The 22,901-nt window shown below is 30.3% G+C and overlaps 1 protein-coding gene across 1 annotated transcript in view; it reads right to left on the bottom strand.

Annotated features, from left to right (window-relative positions):
• Nucleotides 1–22,901, bottom strand: part of LOC107454271 (integrin alpha-PS1) — a 174,680-nt gene that overhangs the window by 26,089 nt on the left and 125,690 nt on the right. Inside the window, exons 2-4 of the mRNA XM_016071396.3 lie at nt 6,124–6,254; nt 4,124–4,203; nt 2,090–2,272 (exon numbers count right to left, since the gene is read on the bottom strand). Of these exons, the coding sequence (XP_015926882.2) occupies nt 2,090–2,272; nt 4,124–4,203; nt 6,124–6,254 (394 nt within the window). The remainder of the gene's footprint in view (nt 1–2,089; nt 2,273–4,123; nt 4,204–6,123; nt 6,255–22,901) is intronic.

Raw genomic sequence — 22,901 nt, forward strand, 5'->3', positions numbered from 1 at the left:
TAGAGCATAAACAAACTAATCATGCATCAAAGTTTCCAGATACACAAAACAAAAATACATCGCAGTTACAACAAAATACATGAACAAATAATAAATCTAAGTTAAATAAAAGAAGAAGACAAGAAAGAATTAAATTTAACAAATTTCAAGGATCGCTCGCACGTCTCTGTATTTAAATAACTTCACGCTAATTAAGATTCTAACTTGTGTGGAGAAACTTAGCTTAACTTTAACACACCATTTTGTTTATAAACTATCAGATGGTGCTGATGTCAGAGGTTACATGTGTGGGTATGAGTAATCTTCTTCTTCTTGAAGTGACCAATTGGAAGGTATTTAAAACAATATTTTCAATTTTTCTAGAGTCGTAATAATGAAAGAAATTTTTTGCGTAAAAAATGCTTATTTAAAAATAGGTTGAAGTAGCTTAGCTGGTTTGGAAAAATACATTCAGGGCCGGATTACCCATTAGGCCATGGTCTGGGGCCCCCTTAAAATTGATTTTTTGAAAATAAATTAAGAAAAATTGAGAAAAACAATGATTTTTCAAATTTTTGCAAAATGTTATGATTATTTTTTAGTTCTAATTTAATAAAAAAAAGTGAAATTTAATTTATTATTATTTATTTTAAATATGCTTTCTCAAATGAAAAGATATATAAATACTTTTATATTTGAATAAATAAAAAATATACGAGAAAAAAATGTAATTGAAGGGCCCCAAAAATTTGAATGACCTAGGGCCCTGCGTACGCTTAATCCGCCCCTGAATACATTTCAACAATATAATAAAGACACTCTATGAAAGTAAGAATACATTTTTCCTATTTGACCAGAATACATAAAATTACATGTGATCTTAAATAAATAAAATAACAGACAAAATAATAAAAACAATTTTGATATACATTAAAACTTGTTTAAAATGTCCTAAAAGTTAATAACTTGAAAATAAAAAATTAATATTTCAAGCTATTTTCAAAGGATATTTTGTTGCAAAGTGACTGAGATTTTGTTAATCAAATAACACAGGGTTTATTCTAAAACATGAAGTTTAAAGTAAATAACCATACACTTTATCTATAAATGAAAATTAATTTTCAAAATTAAAAAAGGAATGTTTTTGTAAGACTCTTAACAGTTTTGTGTGTGGAGAATTTTTATAGTATTTGCAGAATCCATCTATTAAAACCATAATTTTAATAGAAATAAAGTGAAACCCCTCATTTATTTTATTTGGTGTTTGCTGAAGTGGTCTTCATAATTTATTTTAATTCAACACATTATATATGCCGCAATTACTTGCTAATGTTAACATGCAAATACAGTGAAACGTCTCGGGAGCGACCACTGTCCGTTCCATAGGTTGCCTCCATTGACTTCAAAATTGTTATCAAAGGAAATGGTTTTTCGCAAACTATTTTCTGTCAGTGACATTTTCTTGGTGCGGAAATGCCGCTTTCGTTGGCGTCTTGAAAAGACGTATCAATGAATAAAATTTAGCATCGACAAAAATGATCCCATCTGATATAATTATGTGTAAAAACAAATTTACCAAGTATGAATGATAAAGCTAATTATGTTTCTTGTTGAAGCTTGCATTTATTTTACATCATAAAAATGAGTTAAAAAATGAGAAGGTTTGTTTGTTTGAGATGCTTCTTTTTTCAAATATAACTTTTTTGCTTATTTAATTTTTAACTCTAGAAGTACAGCATTGTTTTTAGTGCACTCTGACTGAAACATGAGGATGTATCGTTAAAAAGAGCTCTCTAAATAAGAGCCTAAGACAAATATTTTATATAGATTTTAATCTACTTATATATTTTGGTAAATTTTTAATTTTGGAACTTTTTTGTGTGTCCTGATTTGATTTTTTCCGCATTTGGTGCAGATGTTTGCCCGATCGCTGGGAGAGGTTTTAATGGTTTCAACTAAAAGTTTTCATCAACACAAAGTCCATGGAAAACAAATCTGTACCTCCCAAAAGTGGTCGCAAATACAGGTGGTCTTCCCTGGAGGTTTCACTGTACCTTATTTCCTACAAAACAATACTAAATCAATAATTGTAATTACATGTTACGCATACTTCTGATATGTCAGCACTAGTACCAGCCTGGCAGTAGCCGAACTGCTCGTGTGCTTTGGCAACAGGACGTCCAACGCAGGGTTCCCAGATATTATCTTTCACAAGATCTTGATCCAGAGAATAGCAAACACCCAGACCCCATTGGTAATCAGGTCCTTTCTTAACTAAACGGTGGGCACAAGTCTAGAGATGAAAAAATATATTTAATAATAAAAAGTATTTATCATTGTTATTTAATATTATAAGACAGTATACTTTTTATATCTTGAAAACTTTGCCATTTTAAAAAAATATTTTCCCCTTGTCATTATATATCCACCTAATGTTAATTTGAGCTCTTATGTCGAAGAGTTTCTTCTCAAATCTTGTTGTGTTGAATTTTTTTCGATATAAAAACTGAATTTTTTTCAGAAAAATCACAATGTAAAATTATTGCCCACTAATTCTTTTCTATTTCATGCATAATTTTTGTCTTACATTTAAAAATAAAATTATCATTGTTGTATTTAGACTTATAGTCAACTATCATTACATACATATTTAATAGTAGTTATTCTTATGCTTCATGACTCAACTTTTTAGAGTGATATTTTAGAATATATATTTTTACTCTTTAGAATATATTTAGTTCTGAACTTGTTATCTCAAAAACTCGCTATCTCGGAATTTTTTTAACCTCCCGTCAACTTTGAGATTGCGTCTTGATACTCTACATGCATTTATGTATAAGTATATCTTAAATAAATACCTCAAATATTTAGTCTAATTTTAGTAATTTCTTTTAAGCTGAATATATTTTCAATTTAAAATAAATAAATAAACAGTAAAGGAGAGAGTAGATGTTTAGAGAAAAAGCAATAATATTATATTATTTAATTGCTAATTACCTGCTTTTACTAATTTCTAAAACATTTTCTGAAGTTTCAAATTATTGAACCCAATTTATCCAATTGAAACAGAGTAATAATTTTAATTCAAAAACTTTTAGTAAGATAGCAGGATTAAAGATCCATTTCAAAAGTGCATTAAAAGGCGTCAACCCTCGCCACCTTGGATTTCAGATTAAATTTTTAATTTTCGTTTTCTTGATATTTTTTTGTTCTAAATTTTCGATGATATAAGTGTTACTTGACTGACAATATCTTACAAAAAAGGTTGAAAATAAAGAGGTTGTTTCATTAGATTAAGAGAAATAGCACTTGATAATTATTATGGAATTTTCATTAAAACTTTAAACCAATATAAAAAATATGTGATTTGTGGTTCTGAGACAGTCATTAAAAATTACACATTTGTCAGTTTTCAGATTTTTTTAAATTTAATTTTATTACAGTTTAAACTGATTTGGATGATACTAAAAAATTTTATAACATAAATTACACAATAAAGATATTTTTCAAAAATCTAAAAACCGACAAATATATACTACATAACCGCTGTTTTCGGAATTGTATTGGTATCATTTTAGCAGGAAAAATAAATAAATAATTTGAAATAACACATATCTTATATTTCAATTTCTGATTGGGTGTCAGCTTTGTATTTTACATGCATTGAAAGATACTGCCAAATTGATTAGAAATCCCTACTCAGTTTATTTGTGAAAATTAAATAAAAATGATTAGAAGTATTTATTGAGAAAAGCGAGAGACTTTTTAAGGGAAAAATATTACATTTAAAAACTGAAAAGAACAGCCCAAAAAACTTGAGTATTAGCTGATAATAGCACTATTCAATTTGTATTATTCAACTCCTTTTCTATTTTAAAAACCTGTGATGGCCACTTTATGAAATAGATAAAAATTAAAAACAACAAACCAAAAAAAGAAAGAGATTTAATATTATTTAAAGTCAGAACATTAAAATTTAAAGATAATTTTTAGAGTTTTTTTTTTACTATTATTATAGATAAAATTATTAATAAACAAAAATAAAATTTATGATTCATAAAGCAAAAGAATATAAAAATATGCGTAAGCACATAATAAAAAGAGCAATAGAAATTACAAAAGTGAAACTTTTCACGAGCCTTACCAATACAAAACCTCCAGGACCTTGACTTTTAACAGTAACACCAAGCCACTGATCGTCTCGAATAACTTCGTCTTCCGCAACTGAAGATAAAAAAAAATTTATCTGAGTGCGCTGTTTATGGATTCAAAATAAGCATAGGTTTTAAGTAAAATGCAATAAAATAAGGTAAATATTTCAAAATAAAGTTTGAATTAACAATGAAAACTGACTGAAAGATAATAAAAATTTATTGATAATTGAAAGTAATGTACAGCTTTGCTTCTAAATGCATCAAACTTTAGAATTCATTTCAGTGTTTAAATGATTTTGCCTTTTCAAGCTAAATTTCAAAAAAACCCTCCATTCCGGATCTTATTTGTCCGCGATAGCAAGACTTCATATGAGCCATTTCAAGAACATGAAGATTTCTTCAGACAAGACCAGATATGCAGACATTGCCCTCAAAGCAGAACACATTTTCCACTGTCAAGCCATTCTGGCTGCACTTTTTGAATTTGTCAATCTTTTACACAATTATGCATATTTCTTTCCATCCTTGTTTTTATAATATAACACAGTTAGACTTAAGTTCAATAAAAATAATAACTGATTTTAGTGGAGTATCAAAATATAATGAAAAATCTATCACAGTTAATTCTGTATCTTCAAGTTTTGCTTCTGTGAAATTAATATTAAAAAAATGAAAGGATTACTGAACTCTCACGCTGACCAGAAGTGAAAAATAGCTCCAACGATAAGAATGAAAATATCCTTCATTTAGAGCCCCTTGGACTGATGTTCAGAAGTTTTCCTTTCCATGCAACAAAGTGGGTTAGTTTCACTCAAGAAGCCCCTACTCAAAAAACCCTACAGTTTGTCTAAAGAAAGAACTCCCCATGCAACAAAGTCTAGGGCCATCTGCTGCTATGGAAACAAGCATTTTAAAGAAGGGAGCTTCTTTCTCTCCTGATTCCCTTTCCCTAGTCGACCGGAGTCAAAACCTTTCTTAAATAATGACCCAACACCCTACCTTAAATAATTAACCACTCCCGAAAAATGGCTAGGGGAGTTCTTTACACAGATAGATTATATTCAGGCAAGTTTATCTAAATGTTTAATTTAAGAGTTCATTTGTTTTCTGGTTTGGGTCTAAAATTGCAAAGCTATGATAAAGTTGAAAATTGATATAACAGTATATCCAACATGCATCAACCATTTAACCTCTAACTATAAAGTGTTTGCGTGAAACACAATTTAATTCTGTTTATTTATATTTTTTAACTGACAAAATATGTATATTTAGAAAAAAAAATTCCATGATGGAAATAAAAAAACTGTGAGTTAGTATTGAGGAAGGTGTTAAGTTGGTCTAAAATTCAACAGAAGAGCTTTGAATGAGGAATGTTTATTTCCATGGTAGACCTGAATGTTTAAAATTTAAGTTAGTAGACAGCGGCCGGTACTCTCCAATGACTTAGTAGCTACATTTTGCAATTTTTTTCTTCTCTTTTGCTTAGGTTAAATTTTATTTTTAAAAGAAATTTCATTAATAATCTACAGCTATAGAAAGTTAATTCAACAATAAAAATAAAATAAATTTGTGACAAAATTTTGGTATACATACTGACTTTAAAGAACTTTATGTAAAAATATTTAGGGAAGCAAAATACATACAACTTAATGTATACTATACAACTTTAAAATATGTAAATTGTTAAAGAACTCTCCACCATAAGTTGATGTATTCTGAAGGATCAAAAGTTTGAATGGAAATATAGGACATTTTGTTAAATGAAAATTCTCCAGACACTCTTTCTACATGGATGTACTCTTATTATTAAACGATTCTTAAAAAAAAAGCAATGGGGAAAGTGACCAGTAGTTTATTTAATTTAAGTCATCATTTTTTAAATTTTTCTTTTCTGGCTTGCCACATGACGAGAGATTTTTTTCAGGTCAATTCCAGGGTACAATAAAAGATCAAATTATCTAAAAAAAACAATGCAATTAAAAATACTTACAATCATTTTCATCTTCTATACTGATTTGTTCACAGTCTTTTGGAAACGTACTGACAGGACATCTGTACACAGCTCCGGAATGATTTGTACTGAACTGACTAGAATAAGCTTTGGGCGAGCCCACTAATAAACTATAAAAAGAAAAAAATAAAAACAGTTAGTCACAATCACAACTCATAGTAATTTATCAGTATATAGTAAATTAAAATCGGTTTTTGATAATAAAAAAAACTATCATTAGTTCATACTTATGATAATAAAGAGTTCTTTGTAGTAATAAGAAAAGGGCAGGGTGTTTTCTCACAGAAAAGGACACTTTGAATTTTGAAAGAGCACTCACTTATCACCGTTAAAATTTTATCAAGATGTTTAATATTAAATATAAATTTAATTTGACCCTACTTTAAATTACCCTCCTTTACTATTTTATGTGTTTACTTTACAAAGTCATTCTCACTCATTATCAAAACAACAAAAAAATTTGAAGTTTTTGAAAAACAATTAAAGGCAAGCTGAAAGACAATCAGTGTACTTTTCTTTACAAGTAAACTAAATAAGTAAAAAAAATAAACTTTTCCATACTATTTTAAATTTTATATTTTTAAATTTAAGCTAATAATTAATAATTATTGCTAAACAATTGTATTGGTCTTTTAATGACTTTATATACTTTCCGTTTTTTTTAGTGTCTTGAAAAAAATATACTTTTTCCTAAAGAAATTTCAACTGTCATTAAAAATCTGATCTAATAGAAGAATTATCTTCAAAACATTTAATCCAAATTATTGAAAGAAAAAAAAAATCATGTGAATATAACTCCACAACTAGAACTGTATAACTAGACAACAAAAGAAAATTTTTATTAAAATGAAATTCAAAATTAAAGTTAAATAATTATCAATAATTAAATAAATTAGAAGTGAACTTTTTATTAAAACAGGTGGTTAAAAAAAACAATCAAAATATTAAAAAAATTTTAAACCAAATCCTAATAATAACATGTTTCTTAATAACTTTATTTTAGTTTTTCATTACATTAACTATTATTAACATTAAACACATTTTAAGTTTTTTTATCATAAATAATTCCAGAATAACAACAAATAATTATTTAGGAAAAAATTACCGTATGAATTAATCTTTTTAGACCAACATTGTAAAATTGGAGCTAGTATTTTTAAATGAATCTTAATAAAAAAAGGTAACACAATTTTTTTTAGTTGGTGATAAACCAAAAAAAAAAATTAAATAAATAAAATACAATATTGAAATAATAAATTTAAAAAAAATTATTATTTTAGTAACATAGAGAAAAACATCCGTACAACAATGTTAATAGTTTAAGGTTTTTTTTTTTTATTGTAGCAATTATTATAAGTAGAGACCAGAATCAAAAAAGGCATGATTGTTTACAAATATCTCAGAATTACACCGCTTCTCAGTAAAAACCTGTTTTCTTTAAACTGATTCAATTTTTTCAGTTCATTTCACTGCAAGTTCTTCTTTAATTTACAAATTAAGCATACTTCAACTGATTGAACGGATGAAAAAAATAAGAAAAGTTTTTGGCGGTGGCTATTAGTTTTGTACTAATGGCGCCATCTTTTGCTTCAATATTGAATATTCGCTTTTATTCACAGCTTGGCCAAGATTCACAGAATCTCACTTTAATAGTTTTAGAGATAAAAATAAATAATCACATTTGAATAATAATAATAAAAAAATATATAAATCTAACCAATTAAACAAATGGGGTGGGACATTGTGAAAACAAGCATAAGGATAGAAATAACGAAATAACAAATGAAGAAAATTATACAAGTTTAGGAACTCTCTTTCATGGACTTCTCGATAATATTGTTAAAAATAATATTAACATTTCCTTTCTCATATATTTAACGATATAGCACACGGGGGAAGACACAAGCTCGAATGTCAGTGGTTTATGCTCTCAGCTGACGTAATACATCCTTCGTGGTAAACGTTTTATAGAGAATGCCATCGGGCTAGCCTAGGGAGGTTTTCCTCTTAATGTAACGGAAATGCTGGTTAGTTCCATCAATGCAATTCGAAATCAATATATTGATACAAAGCATTTTATTCTCATGGCTACGAAAAATCACATGGCTACGAAAAATTCAGAAAGGGTACACTAAAGTCATAAGTTTGGGAAACACTGCTTTAAAGCATTTTTTATCCTTATTAGGATTAACTTGTTCACAATTACTGTCTGGTTCAAAGATTTTATTATAAATATGGATTCTGAAGAAGGAAAAGAGAATGTTGAATAGTTTTTGATTGTGTGGGGGCGGAGTTATCGACCATGCCAACCGTCATCTATCAAAAGGTACCTCGTGATTGAATCAAGTTAGCATGTCTTATATACCAGCGAATTGATGTTTAATTTTCGTAGTGGTAGTTACGCTACAATTGAAATTGAAAATGAATCCAATCGATGCAGTTTTTACAACCCGTGACTTGAAATGCTGTGACGTCTATAAAAGTCTATCCAAGGTGGGGGGGGGGGGAATATTCGACCTATGGGTAATCAGTGATTGCAATAATGCCATCACAATGGATACCTGCAAGTGACGTGTAGTATGTGTATCTCGATTCTGATGGGCTGTTGAAACGTGGCATTTGTTTATGTTAGCAACTGTTCTTTCCATTCATTCTATTTCGAATAATCTAAGCCCGTCAAGTATCCATTCTCTTAAGTGACACAATCTATATTCTTTCACAACGATTCTTTCTCTAAATATTTACACAGAGGCTTAAATATAGGAACGGAGCCATGTGGAACAGAAACTAATGATGCATCGAAGTTGCCAGGTACACAAAACAAAACTATATCACGGTTACAATAAAATAGGTAAACAAATAATAAATTGAAGTTAACTAAAAGAAGTAGACGAGTAAGAATTATATTTCAACTCATTCGATGGGCGATATGTATTTAAGTTATCGTTGATTAACATTCTAACTTAGGTAGAGAAACTTAGCTCCACTTTATTGCGCCATTTAGCGGATAAAGATTAGCTGACGTCATAGATCACAAGTGTGGGTACGGGAGGTCTTCTTCCTGAAGTGCAAGTACCCAATTTTCTCTCTTTTGTAATTAATTAATCACCAGAACATTCTTTTTCATAAATTATTATTAATTAATATTAATTTCCTCTTAAAACCAATATTAAAAAAATTGCACCCCTTGATGAGGATAGCAAAACATTGTGTCGCCTCATTTTGGGAAATTTTATAACAACTCAACTCAGCACATATTCCCGTGAGAAACTTATTGCTTCTGATTCCGAACTTCACAGAAACACTTATCATGTCATTCGCAGGTATAAACCAACTCATTATCTTCTTTATGATACTAACATTATATCAAGTCTTTTATTACCGATCATTTTACTCAAAAAAACACACACACGGCATCCAGAGCATTAGAACTTATGATGATATTTGCACTTTTTTCCCCCTTCTTTTTTTTTCTGGAAGTCCAACAATGCCCCCAGGCATGAATAATTAAGTAATGAATTCCTGCTTTATTTGAAAGCGCACTGCCAAATTATATTTCTTAGAAACGAGGCGAAAAGTGTACAAGTGACAGTTGGCAACAATCATCATTAACTACAATCAAGCACTTCCTGAAAACCCCCTCACAGTCTCTCCCCCCCCTTTCCCCCATGACACCGCTAATGAACAAATAGGGCTGGTTGACTAACTTTTAGAATGAGAAAGTCGGCATCGTCTTATCGTCGTGTTTGTGTGAGCTAATGCCAATTGGAATACAGTCAATTTTAAGACAGTCATTCCTTACCTTGCATTCACTTTCTACCCCCCCCCCCTAACCTAGAGACCTACATTAAAAACATTCAGAGTTCTGAAAAATGCAATTCGGCCTGAATTGTAGAATTAAAAACTAAACGGGTGCTAATAATATACCCTGGTAGAAATGGAGGTTGCGGCGCTTTCATTTTATGATCGCCAAAAATGTAGAACATAAAGTGCTAAAAAAATTTATTTTTTTAATTTCTTAAAATACTTTAATTTTTATTCTTTTGCCAAATCAAGATGATTGGGAACTACTGAAAAGGTTGGACAAACCTTCATCCTACCAAAATCAAATGTCGGTGTTTTTGTCGTGGGCCATGAAGGCATTGGGGGTGCAATTGTTCTTGTTTTCCAGTGGCGCCATCTCTAGCCACGAATTCAATTTCCGCCACACCCATACGTCTTACCCGTTTATAGGACAGACCCATTTATACATCCATCCATTCATCCTCAGATAGTATTTGAACTGAACTAACCATTGATCTGCAAAACTATTTTTGTGCTATGTACCCATTATTTTTTATGAACGAGGATTAAGGGTCAGGGACCCAGGCACTTCATTAATCTACGGCTATGCCAGCTACCGTGACTTGAACTGAACTAGAGCAGGATCAATCTGCAATTCAGTACCCTCAAAAGTATAATTGGCTGTTGGAACTAGGAGAACTTTGTTAACCGACAAATTTAACGTGCACCATTCACCATTAACTAGAAGGGGTGTCTTCGGCCGGCTGGATTCGAACTCCCGGTTCTCACGAACGTGAACCCAAATTCCTGCGAACCAGGATATCGCGGCCACCAAATGCTGATAAATCATGTATATAAAAAGAAATGTTACCAAATGTTGATAAATTAACAAGTTATTTAAGTGTTCAGAATTTGAATAAAGCTGAAAATTTAAAAAGAGCAAATTATATCAAAAAACCTTTGAACAATGAAATGATTTTGGATTGCGGTATGATACAGTATTAGTATCACCTTAAAGGTAAATTAATGAAATGTAGACAAATAATATCCATCAATTTAAAGAATGGAATTCCTGAGAATTGAAAGACAGAATGGAAAAATGTTTATGCAATCTATTGATTTGAAATTTTAAACTTGAGTTACAGCAGTTTAACTGTAAAAATTTTGAATAATTAACAGGAAAAGGCGAGTACATGACGGTCTTTTTAGAAATCTGGAAGTAACTAAAAAGCAAGAAGAAATGTGACAATTAAATTTACAATGTTAAAAATTTTTAATTTGCATAAGTTAAAACAATTTTGTATTTAAAGTGGGGAAATTGTGAAAAAAAAAAGGACAGCAATTGGTTTGTTCTTTTGATAATGTGCTCTTAATTTTAGGTACTAACATCATAAGTGCAAGCGTTGAGCAAAAGAAATATAAACGTTTCCTTAATTGTTGAGAAATGCTTTGAAGTTTCAATTATTAAACGTCGCTTGAGGCAACAAAATAATTTAATTCAATTTTCCTTGACTGTTCTTTAAAACTGTATAAAAAAATAGAAACAATTTAGATAAATGGAGATTAAATTGGAGTAAACGGAAGATAGCTTTTGGAAAGAAAAGGGACAACAAACACTATAAATAAGACAATGTTAAACTGAGAATCTATCATGAGTCCTTGGGCGCCAAACGATTAAAAAGGTCATTTGTGCGAAAAGAGTTTCAAGCACACTGTAAAACAAATCGTCTGCCGTAAGTGGCTCCTGGCACCAACGGCTCTTTTTCTCTGGAATAATTAACTTAAACCCTGTAAAAGCAACTAGATTTTTTTTTTTTTTAAGAATCTTACATAAGTGCATACTTTTATGATTTAAAAAAAAAAGGAAAGAGAAAAATATTATTGATTTTATAAATATTATTTAAAATAAACAAAAACAATAACAAATTTTTTAGTTCATTAAAAATGTTCTTAGTTGACCCCAATTTAAAAAAAAAAAAGTTAACTAAGGTAATTGTAAACGTTATAGCTTACAAAAGACTTAGAAATATTTAATTAGAGGAATGAAGATTTTTCATGGTTTTATAATTAATAATCTTAAACTAAGTTTAATGTCAGACAGTTAAATTTGCAGTCCTTGTGCTATATCTAGTTTAGTTATGAATTTGTTCTTGGCGCATAAGGCGAAAAAGAATGAAATAAGCCGAATTATGCCATACGACGAAATAAAAATTTAAAAGAACAACAATGAATGTAAAAAATGGTTATTAGGGAAACATATTTCTTATCATAGAATTTAGGTATTTTATTTTGATTTAAAAAGCGCAATAGGAAATACTAATTTAACATTTTAAAGATACTTTCTTGTTCTATTCACAATTCCTTCGTTGCATTTTTACTCGAAATATTTTTTTTTTCTTTTAAAAAATTTTATTTCTATTCCATTGGCATTTTATTTGAAATAATTTCATAAAGGCAACCGGAAGATTAAATATATTATGAATCTAAATATTATCGGAGGATTCGAAAATCATCATTTGTTATAAAAAGTATTAACTTGCGGAACCTCTTTAACGGAACCCTAGGATGCCGAGGAACTCCATTCGGGAACCGTTGCTTTAAAGGATCACCCAAGTTAAGCAGCATTTTAGCAGCACTCACTGATTATTAAACTTTAATGGAATGATAGATTTAATATTTAGCACTCGTTGTATCATTTATATCAGTCACACAATCTAATATATATAATTCTCTTACGTAGCTCCCAAATTTTGGCTGCATTTCTTTTCCGCCGGTGGCAACGTTTGTTTTGTTTTGTTTACGTTACTATTTCTCTTACACGGCGAATCGACCCATGATTGCCGCTAAAAATGTCACATGCCAAATCTAACTGAGGTGGCTCAACATATGATATAGCGCTTTTAAAAACGGAAACTGAAATAACCAGAGAGCATCAGCTGCGGCAATCTCATACTATTAAGCTAGGCAGAAGTGAGTAGTCGTTGTCGATAGATCTCTATTTTAGTATTTTGTCAAAAGCGCTTTTTTTAACGAATTTATATATTACGAATTTATTTGACGATTTTTGATTTATATCACGAATTATACTATAGCACATTTCTAATAGGTTTAACGAATTACATGTCATTTATTTGAATTCAAATTTATTTTAATGACTTAGTATTTACTAAAAAGATGTAATTTTATTTTTTTTTAAAGTTTTTATATGGATTTGAATGATTGTTTTGAATTCGTAGAATTTTTGTGCATTTGCAATGTACCTAAGTTAGTAGCGAGCGAAGCAACCTTGGTTTGCGAAGCAAACCATATAAGATTGCGTAGCAATTTTCGGGGGTTGGCGAGCGTCAGCGAGCAGGCGCCGCAGCCCACTAGTATAAATAATTACATTACCGTGCATAACCGAAATCAAGAAAATGTCTACTTTCACTGGTGATTGTCAAATATCACGTTATTGCTTTGGTGAATGTCCAAAATATTTGCTACATCTGATTTAATATTAATTTATTCGATATTTTAATATCTGCTGAGGATAGATTAGGAAAAACATCAGTGTTCGGTTAAATGCATACTGCGCAATGTTACTTGACCTTATAAAAAACATTAATGTAGGGCATACCGGGCAATGGAACTTCCCTAGACCTAGTATATATTTCGGACATGTCAACATTCACCGGTGAAAGTCAACAACCACTCATTTCTGTCATTCACAGTAACAATTATACAAATTTCAACTATCTTTAATTATAATTTTTTTTTTTTTTGTCTTAGCGCTCGTACAAAATATAATGCAAAAACATTCCAAACAGCTGCAAACGTTGTTCTCATTGCTTGCAGACTCCCTCCCCCCATCGATGCATCAAAAGACAACTAATCCCGCTGTTCATCAAATGTTATCTTCAGCAGAGCGCGATAAAAGATGAGACTAAAATAAAACCATCCGGCGGGGGTGGAATAGGATAAAAAGCTCAGAGATCCAACTTCGGATTTAGAAACCAACTTTAAATTCGGGGATAGATCATCGCATGGGGGCTATTTCTCCATTCCAGGGAAATGAGATTTTGTTACTATGGAAACCGCATTCTGCAACAGACATTCAGGCGGTATTTTTCTCTGATTTGAATGTGTTTCTGTTTGTATCATTTTATACATTTAAGGAACGAGATTTAAAAATATATTTTGCAATTGCCCTATAAATGTGTGAAAGTACAAGAATGTGAGAAAGAATTTTTTTTCTTCACTCGTTGTACATGAAATTTTTTTTTTTAATAGAAAACACATTCAGAACTGTTTAAGGAATACAAAAGATTACTTTGCATTGCTATTATTTACATTGCATTCATTTTTAAATAGACAATATTTTGATAGGAATTAAACTAGCAAAAATGTTTTTCTAACAGCGACTTTGAATTTCTTATATCCCTCATTTCTTATAACTTTTCAAAATTCGTAACATAATTTTGCGATCAGTGTTTCATGTATATTAACATATATTCGGGAGTATTTGATTTTTTAAATAAAAATAAATATATGAATAAAAATAAACAGCATAAAAGAATTTTGACAAGGAAGTTAGCAGAGTTCTAGGTGACAAAACAAATAAATAAATAAAGTATAATACTGTTTACGTACTTATATAAAACAACCCATTACGCTATGTATAAAGTTACTTTTCCTGTTACGTGGTTGCAATGTTATTATATCACTGTGAATGACCGAAATTCAAGGTGGTTGACTTTCCCAACGGTGAATGTTGACAATCACTTAGTCGCTTTGGTAAATATATACTAGATCTAGTTGATTACCACTACCCGGTATGCCCTACATCAGTGTTTTTTTAAGGTCATGTGCCACTACTCGGTATACATTTGCCTGGTATACCTTACATTGACGTTTTTTTAAGGTCAAGTGCCACTGCTCAGTGTGCATTTAACTGGTATTCCAGCACTGATGTTTTTCTTAATCTATCCTCAGAAAATACTAAAATATCGAATAAATATAATAATATCAACGAATAAATTAATATCATATCGGATATAACAAATATTTCGGACATTCACTAAAGCGACCATGTGATTGTTGACATTCACCGGTGAAAGTCGATATTCTCGAGATTTCAGTTATTCAAGGTAACATATACACGTAATTATTTACAGAGCATATTTTTTGCCATTTACCAGGCTTATTGAAAGTACAGAATTTTTGATTGAGCAATAATTTTAATCTTAATGAATCTCTTGATCTTACATTTTGCTCGAAGGTAATCATTGTTCTTCTGCAAAGAAGTCAAAACCAATATCATAGGAACAACCAAATAAAAAAAAAAGAAACATTCTTGCAGACTATTTTCAAGCGTCGTTTGAACCACTGGTTGAAAGTCCCTGCTGTAGAACATTTTAGAGCTTGGAGCACGGATTTTCTTACTTATTTAATCGCTTATTTTTTTTTTTTTTTTAATGAAATCGGAGGTGGAATTAAATTGCATTTATTTGGGAAAAGTTCGGAGCACAAATGTAATACTTTTGGAACAATAGTGACTAAGATTCATCTTTTATTCTAACTTTTTGTATTCGAATGCTCCTTTTCTTTCTTTCGAAGGTATTTTTTGGGTGATGTTGCATCTTGAAATAAAATGTCAGCTTTGGATCCGGTTTGACAAAATGTTCTGAAAAGAACCGGTTAAGGGAAAAATTTGCCAGAATGTTTAGAAAAATAGCAGATATTTGTTTTAACATGTAATGCGTTCCAACAATTGAAGTGACTTCGCATTAAAAAAAAAAAAAAATTGTGCTTTGGGACAGATTGTCAAAAGTTTTTGATTTGATTGATTATCGGAAAAAAATTCTGAAAATTCTTTTGTAAATGCCTGTCCTTTTGGGTAACATCTAGAGGGTGGATTAGAACAAGTTTAGGGAATTTTACTGGATCAATTTTGAAGCAATTAGAAAGAATTGGAGCATTTTAGGTAGAATTTACAAGCTCCTATCTCATCTTTGGCTAAAACAAAATCACGTAAAATTGTAGAATTCTATTTAAATTTTATTTTCATCAAGTAATGTTTTTGAGGAAAATTACCAATTAGTCCCACTTTGGTGAAAAATTACAATTTCATCATTTCATGAAATAACAACTCAAAAATTTGCGATAATTACCAAGCCTTTGCAAATCAAAAATGAGCAACATAAACAAGAACTGCATTCGAACGAAACAAATCAATAAAATACAAATAATTTCCGAAACCAATTCTTTAGAAAAAAATATTTTTGTTTTGTTATTCAAATGCTTATTTTATCGTTAGAAATCTTTCAAGGATTCATTGGAAAATATTTTTTTATCAGATAACATAAATATTTTTTTACGACGGAAGAATCATTAAATGTAAGAATTAGTTATTGTTTGGATGCTTCGTTGATCGTCTGCTTTAAAGTTATGCGTCACTATTTGATGTAATAGGAAGTGTTCCATTTTAATTCTTATAAAAATATATATACAAAAATCATCTAAGAATCTTTTAATATTATAATCCATATTCAAAATTTTTTACTAAAATGTACTTTATGTAAGAGATTTCCCAAAAATGTACTTTCTCTGAATACCTCATTTCGAACCCCCAAAATATAGTGAATAGCCGGAATTTGGGAAATATGGAAACAATAGTTTGGTCGAAGAGCGGTCCATAGTTCGGAGGTTCGGACCCCTTAATGCTAATTTCATTTTTAGCGTATTTCGCCATATCTCCAGAAATTCGTAGCGAATTCAGAAAATTTTGCAGACTATAATAAAGTTTGTTTTTCTTAAGATAATTCCATGAAAAAAAGAAACATTTTAGTAAATATTTATATTTTTTATCATTTCATTTAATACTAGCCAAAGAATTTTTGAATTGTAAGGTATACAATTTTTTACATTTTAAATAATTAATTTTTTTATGGCAAAATACAAAATTTGTGCGAAATCGATTGAATATTTTCTGAGAATTCGAATTTTAAAAAAGTCGTATATTGGTAAAAGTCGTAGGGATGCCACCACCGAATATTTATTTATGATTATTGCGCACGATACAAAACTAGAATAGTTAGTAGGAAATAATAACACTGCAACTTGCAAGAATTTATTTATTTATTTAATTGCATTACAGTACCATTTTACTTTATTTTACATATCAAATTCGATCTGAAATGTTTTTCATTTCTGAAATGTTTCAGTGTTTTTCTTTTCAGTTTAAAAATAAAGAATTTTAAGACTTTTTTTTAATTTGAAAATGATGTACAGAGAAAATAGAACTACGCCATTTTCAAACAGATAATCAAAAATTAATAAAACAAAATGAAAAAAACAAAGAAAAAAGGGTTTAATTTATAAAAATATAATGAGTCAACCAATTAAAGATAATTCACAAAAACCTTCGATTAAATTGAACAAAATTAAACAATGATACTGCAATGAATAAATTAATAACTAAATAAAGAAAATTAATTTCCTTAAAATCAACACAACCTTGAATCAATTTAAAACAAATTAAAATATTAAATATTCAATTCTGTATTCTAAATCAAAGCATCATCCTTACAAATTATAGTTTTTTTTTTACGAGCTTCAAAAGCTATAATTTAAAAAAAATAACATAATAGCCGAGAGTAAAAAGAAAAAATCGCACTAAAGGTCAAACAAGACAAACAACTTATAAATAAAATATTGGATAATTAAACCAATTCTTTGTCGAACATAACTATTCATTCATGATAAAATATGCCGAAGAATTTGATACGGCAAAATGTTCTTGGCCTATAGCCGGGGTCAGGGGCTTGGACAGAATTTTAAACACGGGTGGAAGCGGTTTAAGCGTTAAACTATTGCAAAATTCTGTAGTTGGGGTGACAGAAAGCGAGTTGTGCTTTTTAGCACTCGGCTTATTTCATTCCATGCCAGTTTAAACTCTCTCGCTACGGGTGGTCCATCGGTCACTTATAAATTTTTTCTAGAATTTCCGGTTTGGGTTCACTTTCTCAAAGTTACGATGACGTATTTCATGAATTCATTAAGAAACATGATTCAAGATAATGCGTTCATTAAAATAAATAAATAAACAGAATCATTCATTTCATTGGTTTCTTGAATGAGGACAGTTAAATGACAGGTTAAACTTTGTAGCATGTGATCAGAACAGTTCTTCTTTAAGGGGGCATCCATCTTTCTCAGCATTAAATTATAAGCCAATATAATGAATTGTTTTGGTCAATGGTCATCATGCAGTCATACGCAGTGGTCAGAAAATCATTATTTCTGTAGTTTACTACAACTACTTTTATAGTAGTTTGTAGTGACTACAAACTACTTTGGAATTGTAGTAACTATTTCACTACTTAAGTTACACCCATGATCAAAATAGTTTTGAATAAGAAATTGGCTTACATTTTTTTTATTTTATTTCCAATGAGCTGCACAATCGGTCTTGCCGACGAGCAGATCTAGTGCGTTCTCCAGAGTTGGTATCCACTCCTTCAGGACCACCACAATGGGTGAGATACCGATGGTCATGTTAATTTGGACGTCTAGTTTCTGCCACACTAGATGGCAGCACCCAGACTCTATTTGGATGCTAAAGTGCACTAGGAATTTAATATTGCCGGAAATGCCAAGAGCCTATACGGCACTCCAGGGATCTTTTACATGCCGCATAATCATACGGCATGGCCGCTGAGGATTTTCTGCATCCCGAAAATCCGGTGTCTGGGCCGGGATCGAACCCGCAGACTTGGGCTCAGAAGGCCGACGACAAACCAACTGCGCCACCCAGCCACAAATTGGCTTACATTAAATATAAGAGAATAACTATGAAATATTTATTTATTCAAGTTTATATGAGCTAGTTTGTCATTCTGAAACATTTTTTTCGAATTAGTTCATTTAACTTTCAACTTTTTATGCCATTATCGACAACGAATATTTAATTTAAGAAATGCGACATGATCAAATCATTGCAATTTTTTAATTGTTTAATGCTTTTTTTATTTTCTGAGAAATGAAGTTAAATCGAAAATACATTCCCTTCCTTTGAAATAACATCCATGTTTCACGAGTGTGCATTCACGTTTGAAAGTGTGACCTAAGTGAGTAATGATCTTTTTTACGTAATGGCTAGTTTATTAGTAATACGCGATTTAAAATACGTCATTTCTGTTAAAACTCGGTTGCAGCCACAGAGTCATTTTCATTGCATCCATTGAGAGAAGATTTGTATCCATCAAATTCGAAAAAGTAGTTGCGTTAAAACCGTGTTTCTTTTCTAAACTAACATTAAAAGTAGTTGTCATTAATCGCTACAAATGACTGTCGTTTTGTTTCGCAAAACTCGCTACACTACTTTTTCTTTTTTTTAGAAAAAGTGGCACACTACACTACAAGTTACGAAAAAAAGTAGCGACTCTAGTAAAGTACTTCCGACCACTGGTCTTATGTTCTGTAAATTGTTAAAGAATTTTAGGAGATAATGCAAAAGTTTAGTGTCTTACCTGTGCAGCGTTACGGGAAGATTACCCTATCGGTAAATGCTTTTTTTTTTTTTTTTTTTTTAAAGCATTTAGAAGGGGATTAAATTGAAAGGCATAGAGCTCTTGGCCCCGGGAAAGCCGCTACATTTTTTTTTCTTCTTCAAATTAGTAAGCTGAAAACCCCTTTGGCTCCTTCCCGAAGGTAGTTGGTGCGAACAGATACCGACACGTGTTAGAAAACGCAGTGAGTCCAATCACATAATCTAATCTTTACTGGAAAACGTTACGAACGAAGTACGTCTGGTTATGGTTTAGAAAGGTATAATAGCGGGTGCACAAAAACGGTGTATTTTCTTTAGGAACACTTTTAGTTCATACCTCAGAAAAGGATGTAACGATGAATGGATTGATAAAAACAAAAATCAGACGAGGTTATACTGCGCTCAAGTAGGAGGTATTATTCATAAAATATTCAAAATAACTAAACAGGGGCAGGAACAATGACGGAGACAAAAATGGGTAGTTTTGGTTTGTGGAATACGTATTTACTAGGTGTTAAATCCAAGAATGTGGAGTCGGAATCTTGAACAAAAAAATTTTGTCGATGTCGGAAAAATGTGTTCGTCTCGGTTAGTTAAAAGTTGTTAAGTCCTTAACCTCCGTTCTTTTTTTCTTCTTTTTTTTTTTTTTTGAAAAAAAAAAGTTTTTTTTAATCTTATGAAAAATATGAAGACAAACATTTATAATCATGTGAACGAAAGTCTTACTCAAATGAATGGTACGACAATCATTTAAATTTTAACTGATCACAAGTTTAATTTACCATAGTTGAACAATTTTCAGCTTATAGAATTATTATATTAAATACATTATAACTGAGGTATCCTTTAATTTCTAGCTTTAAAAACCAGATTTGCGTAGCTAAGATGAAAATTTAATAAAACAAGGCGTATAAAGTATGATGTAGTCATTCCTAATAATTTCCTTGTTCGTTGAATATTCACTCAACTATGTTGTTGTAATGAGATGTGTGTGTGTTGATAGTAGTTTTGATATTAATGAATCGGCATAGCACTAAGGGTTTAAATTCAATCAAAGTTAAATTCAAAAGTAAAAAAAAAAAAAAAAATTTAAAGCTAAAAATGAAATTAAAATTCCTAATTTTAATCCATATAAAAAGGGTCATCGTTTTAAATAAAACTTATTTTATCTATTCAATTTTACGAGCTTAAGATATCTTTTTCCGACACACAGACCTTGATCCTTCGGAGGGTTAATTCGAGCTGATAGGCCTTCCGGTGGGAAAAAAAAAGAAGTATCAACTGAAGATGTTAGGATGACCCAATTGGTGGGCTCATTCTTGATGAGGATAATGATTATAATTTGCAGGAAATGATTCATTTTACACTCTCCCGTTATTGTTATGGCACACGTCGCTTGAGCCTCAACCATCAAAAAAAATTTCACATGTGAAGTGGGGGTGGTTTCGAACAACATTTTAAGGGCATTCGTGCATGGCAGTTAAGTGTGTTGAGCGGAATACATATATATATTTCTTTACAGCGATCACTGGGAGTGTGTGTTGGGGCGTAAATTATCGTTCCCTGTAACGAGATGTTCGTAAGATTTCCTATACTCTATGGTTTCCTCAACGGTTTCATCCATAGGAATCCAATTTTGATGCGTATTTGGTTTTAATCCATTTTCTTTCTTGATACAAATGACGATTTAAATTAAAAGTTCTAAAGACGCATTTTCACTGATAAACCGAGGAAAGGGTGTGCATACGGAGGAACATATTTAATAGTTAAATCAGAGCTATTGTAAGAGTGGGGCAAGAAGGGCATTTATCGCTTTTTCAGGACTCTTAAGATACCAGATTGTTTTTTTTTTTTTTTTTTTTTTTAATTTTTTTTTTTTNTTTTTTTATTGTTTTTTTTTTTTTTTTTGTTTAAATTATTTTATTTTTCTTTAATTTTCTTCTACAGATTGAAATACAAAATCCCTGTTTTTTATTTAACCATAAAGATGAAAGAATAAAAGAAGGTGATAGTTTTCATATACATACATATATATAACGTCGTTGCCGAGTGGAAGGATTAAAACAGGTCTTAGGCAGGGAAGGAGAGTACAAAATTTATTTATTAATTATAAGACAGAGCAGTCATGAAAGTGCACACGAAAAGTTGCACTCCTCGGTTATATGATAGGGAAAATCTTACAAAGTAAAATCCGTAAATGTCTCTTTTTAGGGAAAAGAGAGAAATATCAGAAATTACTATTGGTTTATGAGATAGGTCGAGTGATTCCCACGATGATTAAAAGGAAAAATGTCCTGCTTTTAATTAAATGCATACTAGTGCCAAAAATAGATTTAAGGACAGGATGTGGCTTTTAAAAGTGTGAGAGAGCATTTCGATTAGAATAATAAAATAAAAGGATATTCAGAAAAGAACTAACATAAAAAGATTAATTGAAGCTTTTTATGTTACATCCCCCCTCGCCAAAAATGTTTAATTACAAGCCAAAAATTTTAAAAATTATCCATTTGCAAAATCTTCCCTATGGTAGAAGTACAATTAAAATAAAAAGAATCTAATTTGCAATTTTAACAAGATATAAAGTTATGACTTATAAAATATATATANTATTGGATTTTAATGACCGTCCACAAAATATATATATATATATATATAAAGCCAGAAAATAAAGGAAAGATATAATCCCTTCATCAGCTCACACGATTGTATCCGCAAAATGGAGTTAAATTAAATCTGTTATATTCTCACCTTTTGAAAATTGCCCTCTAATTTAAGATTTTTAAAAAAAATTAGAAAAAGACAGCTTTTAATTGAAACAATGATTTAAAACCTCTGCTTTTCAATTAAAAAAATCATTGATAAAAATGATTTTATTTCTCGAAAAGAAAACATTGAATTAAAAATTTACAAAAAAGGATTATAATAGGTTATGTGATGGTTAGAAAGTTCTTATTGGTTTCACAATTTATTGTAAAACCAATTGCTGTGTTAACAAGTGTTTATTAGCAAATTTACAATAGTACAGCACTTTAGAAACATTATAAAAATCTTACTTGTTTAGATTTTTCGGAAGACAATTCACCACATTTTATTATAATATTGCAATTATATTCATTTAAATATATAATTCATTATCCTAGTATGGCGTAAAAAAGCTGTTTCAAGATATAAATTCAGATTGTCTTTTCTTGCAGTGACTTTTTTGAAGCAAATGACGTAGTAAAGTTACTTTGTACTGAAATATTTATAAACATGTCATTAAATAAATAAGAAACTAGCGATTATGAAAGGGAAATTCGATTTTGGATGCTGCGTCTCTGAAATTCTGATACATTTATGCCAAACTGTTTTTCAGCGCCCATTGATCTTTATCTTTACACAGAATATGCCATCTACATTACTTTAAAAATCAGTGGTGCTCGTCATCAAATGTAATTTATTACAG

This window comes from Parasteatoda tepidariorum, chromosome 10 (assembly GCF_043381705.1).
Source record: "Parasteatoda tepidariorum isolate YZ-2023 chromosome 10, CAS_Ptep_4.0, whole genome shotgun sequence".
NCBI classification, from domain to species: domain Eukaryota; kingdom Metazoa; phylum Arthropoda; class Arachnida; order Araneae; family Theridiidae; genus Parasteatoda; species Parasteatoda tepidariorum.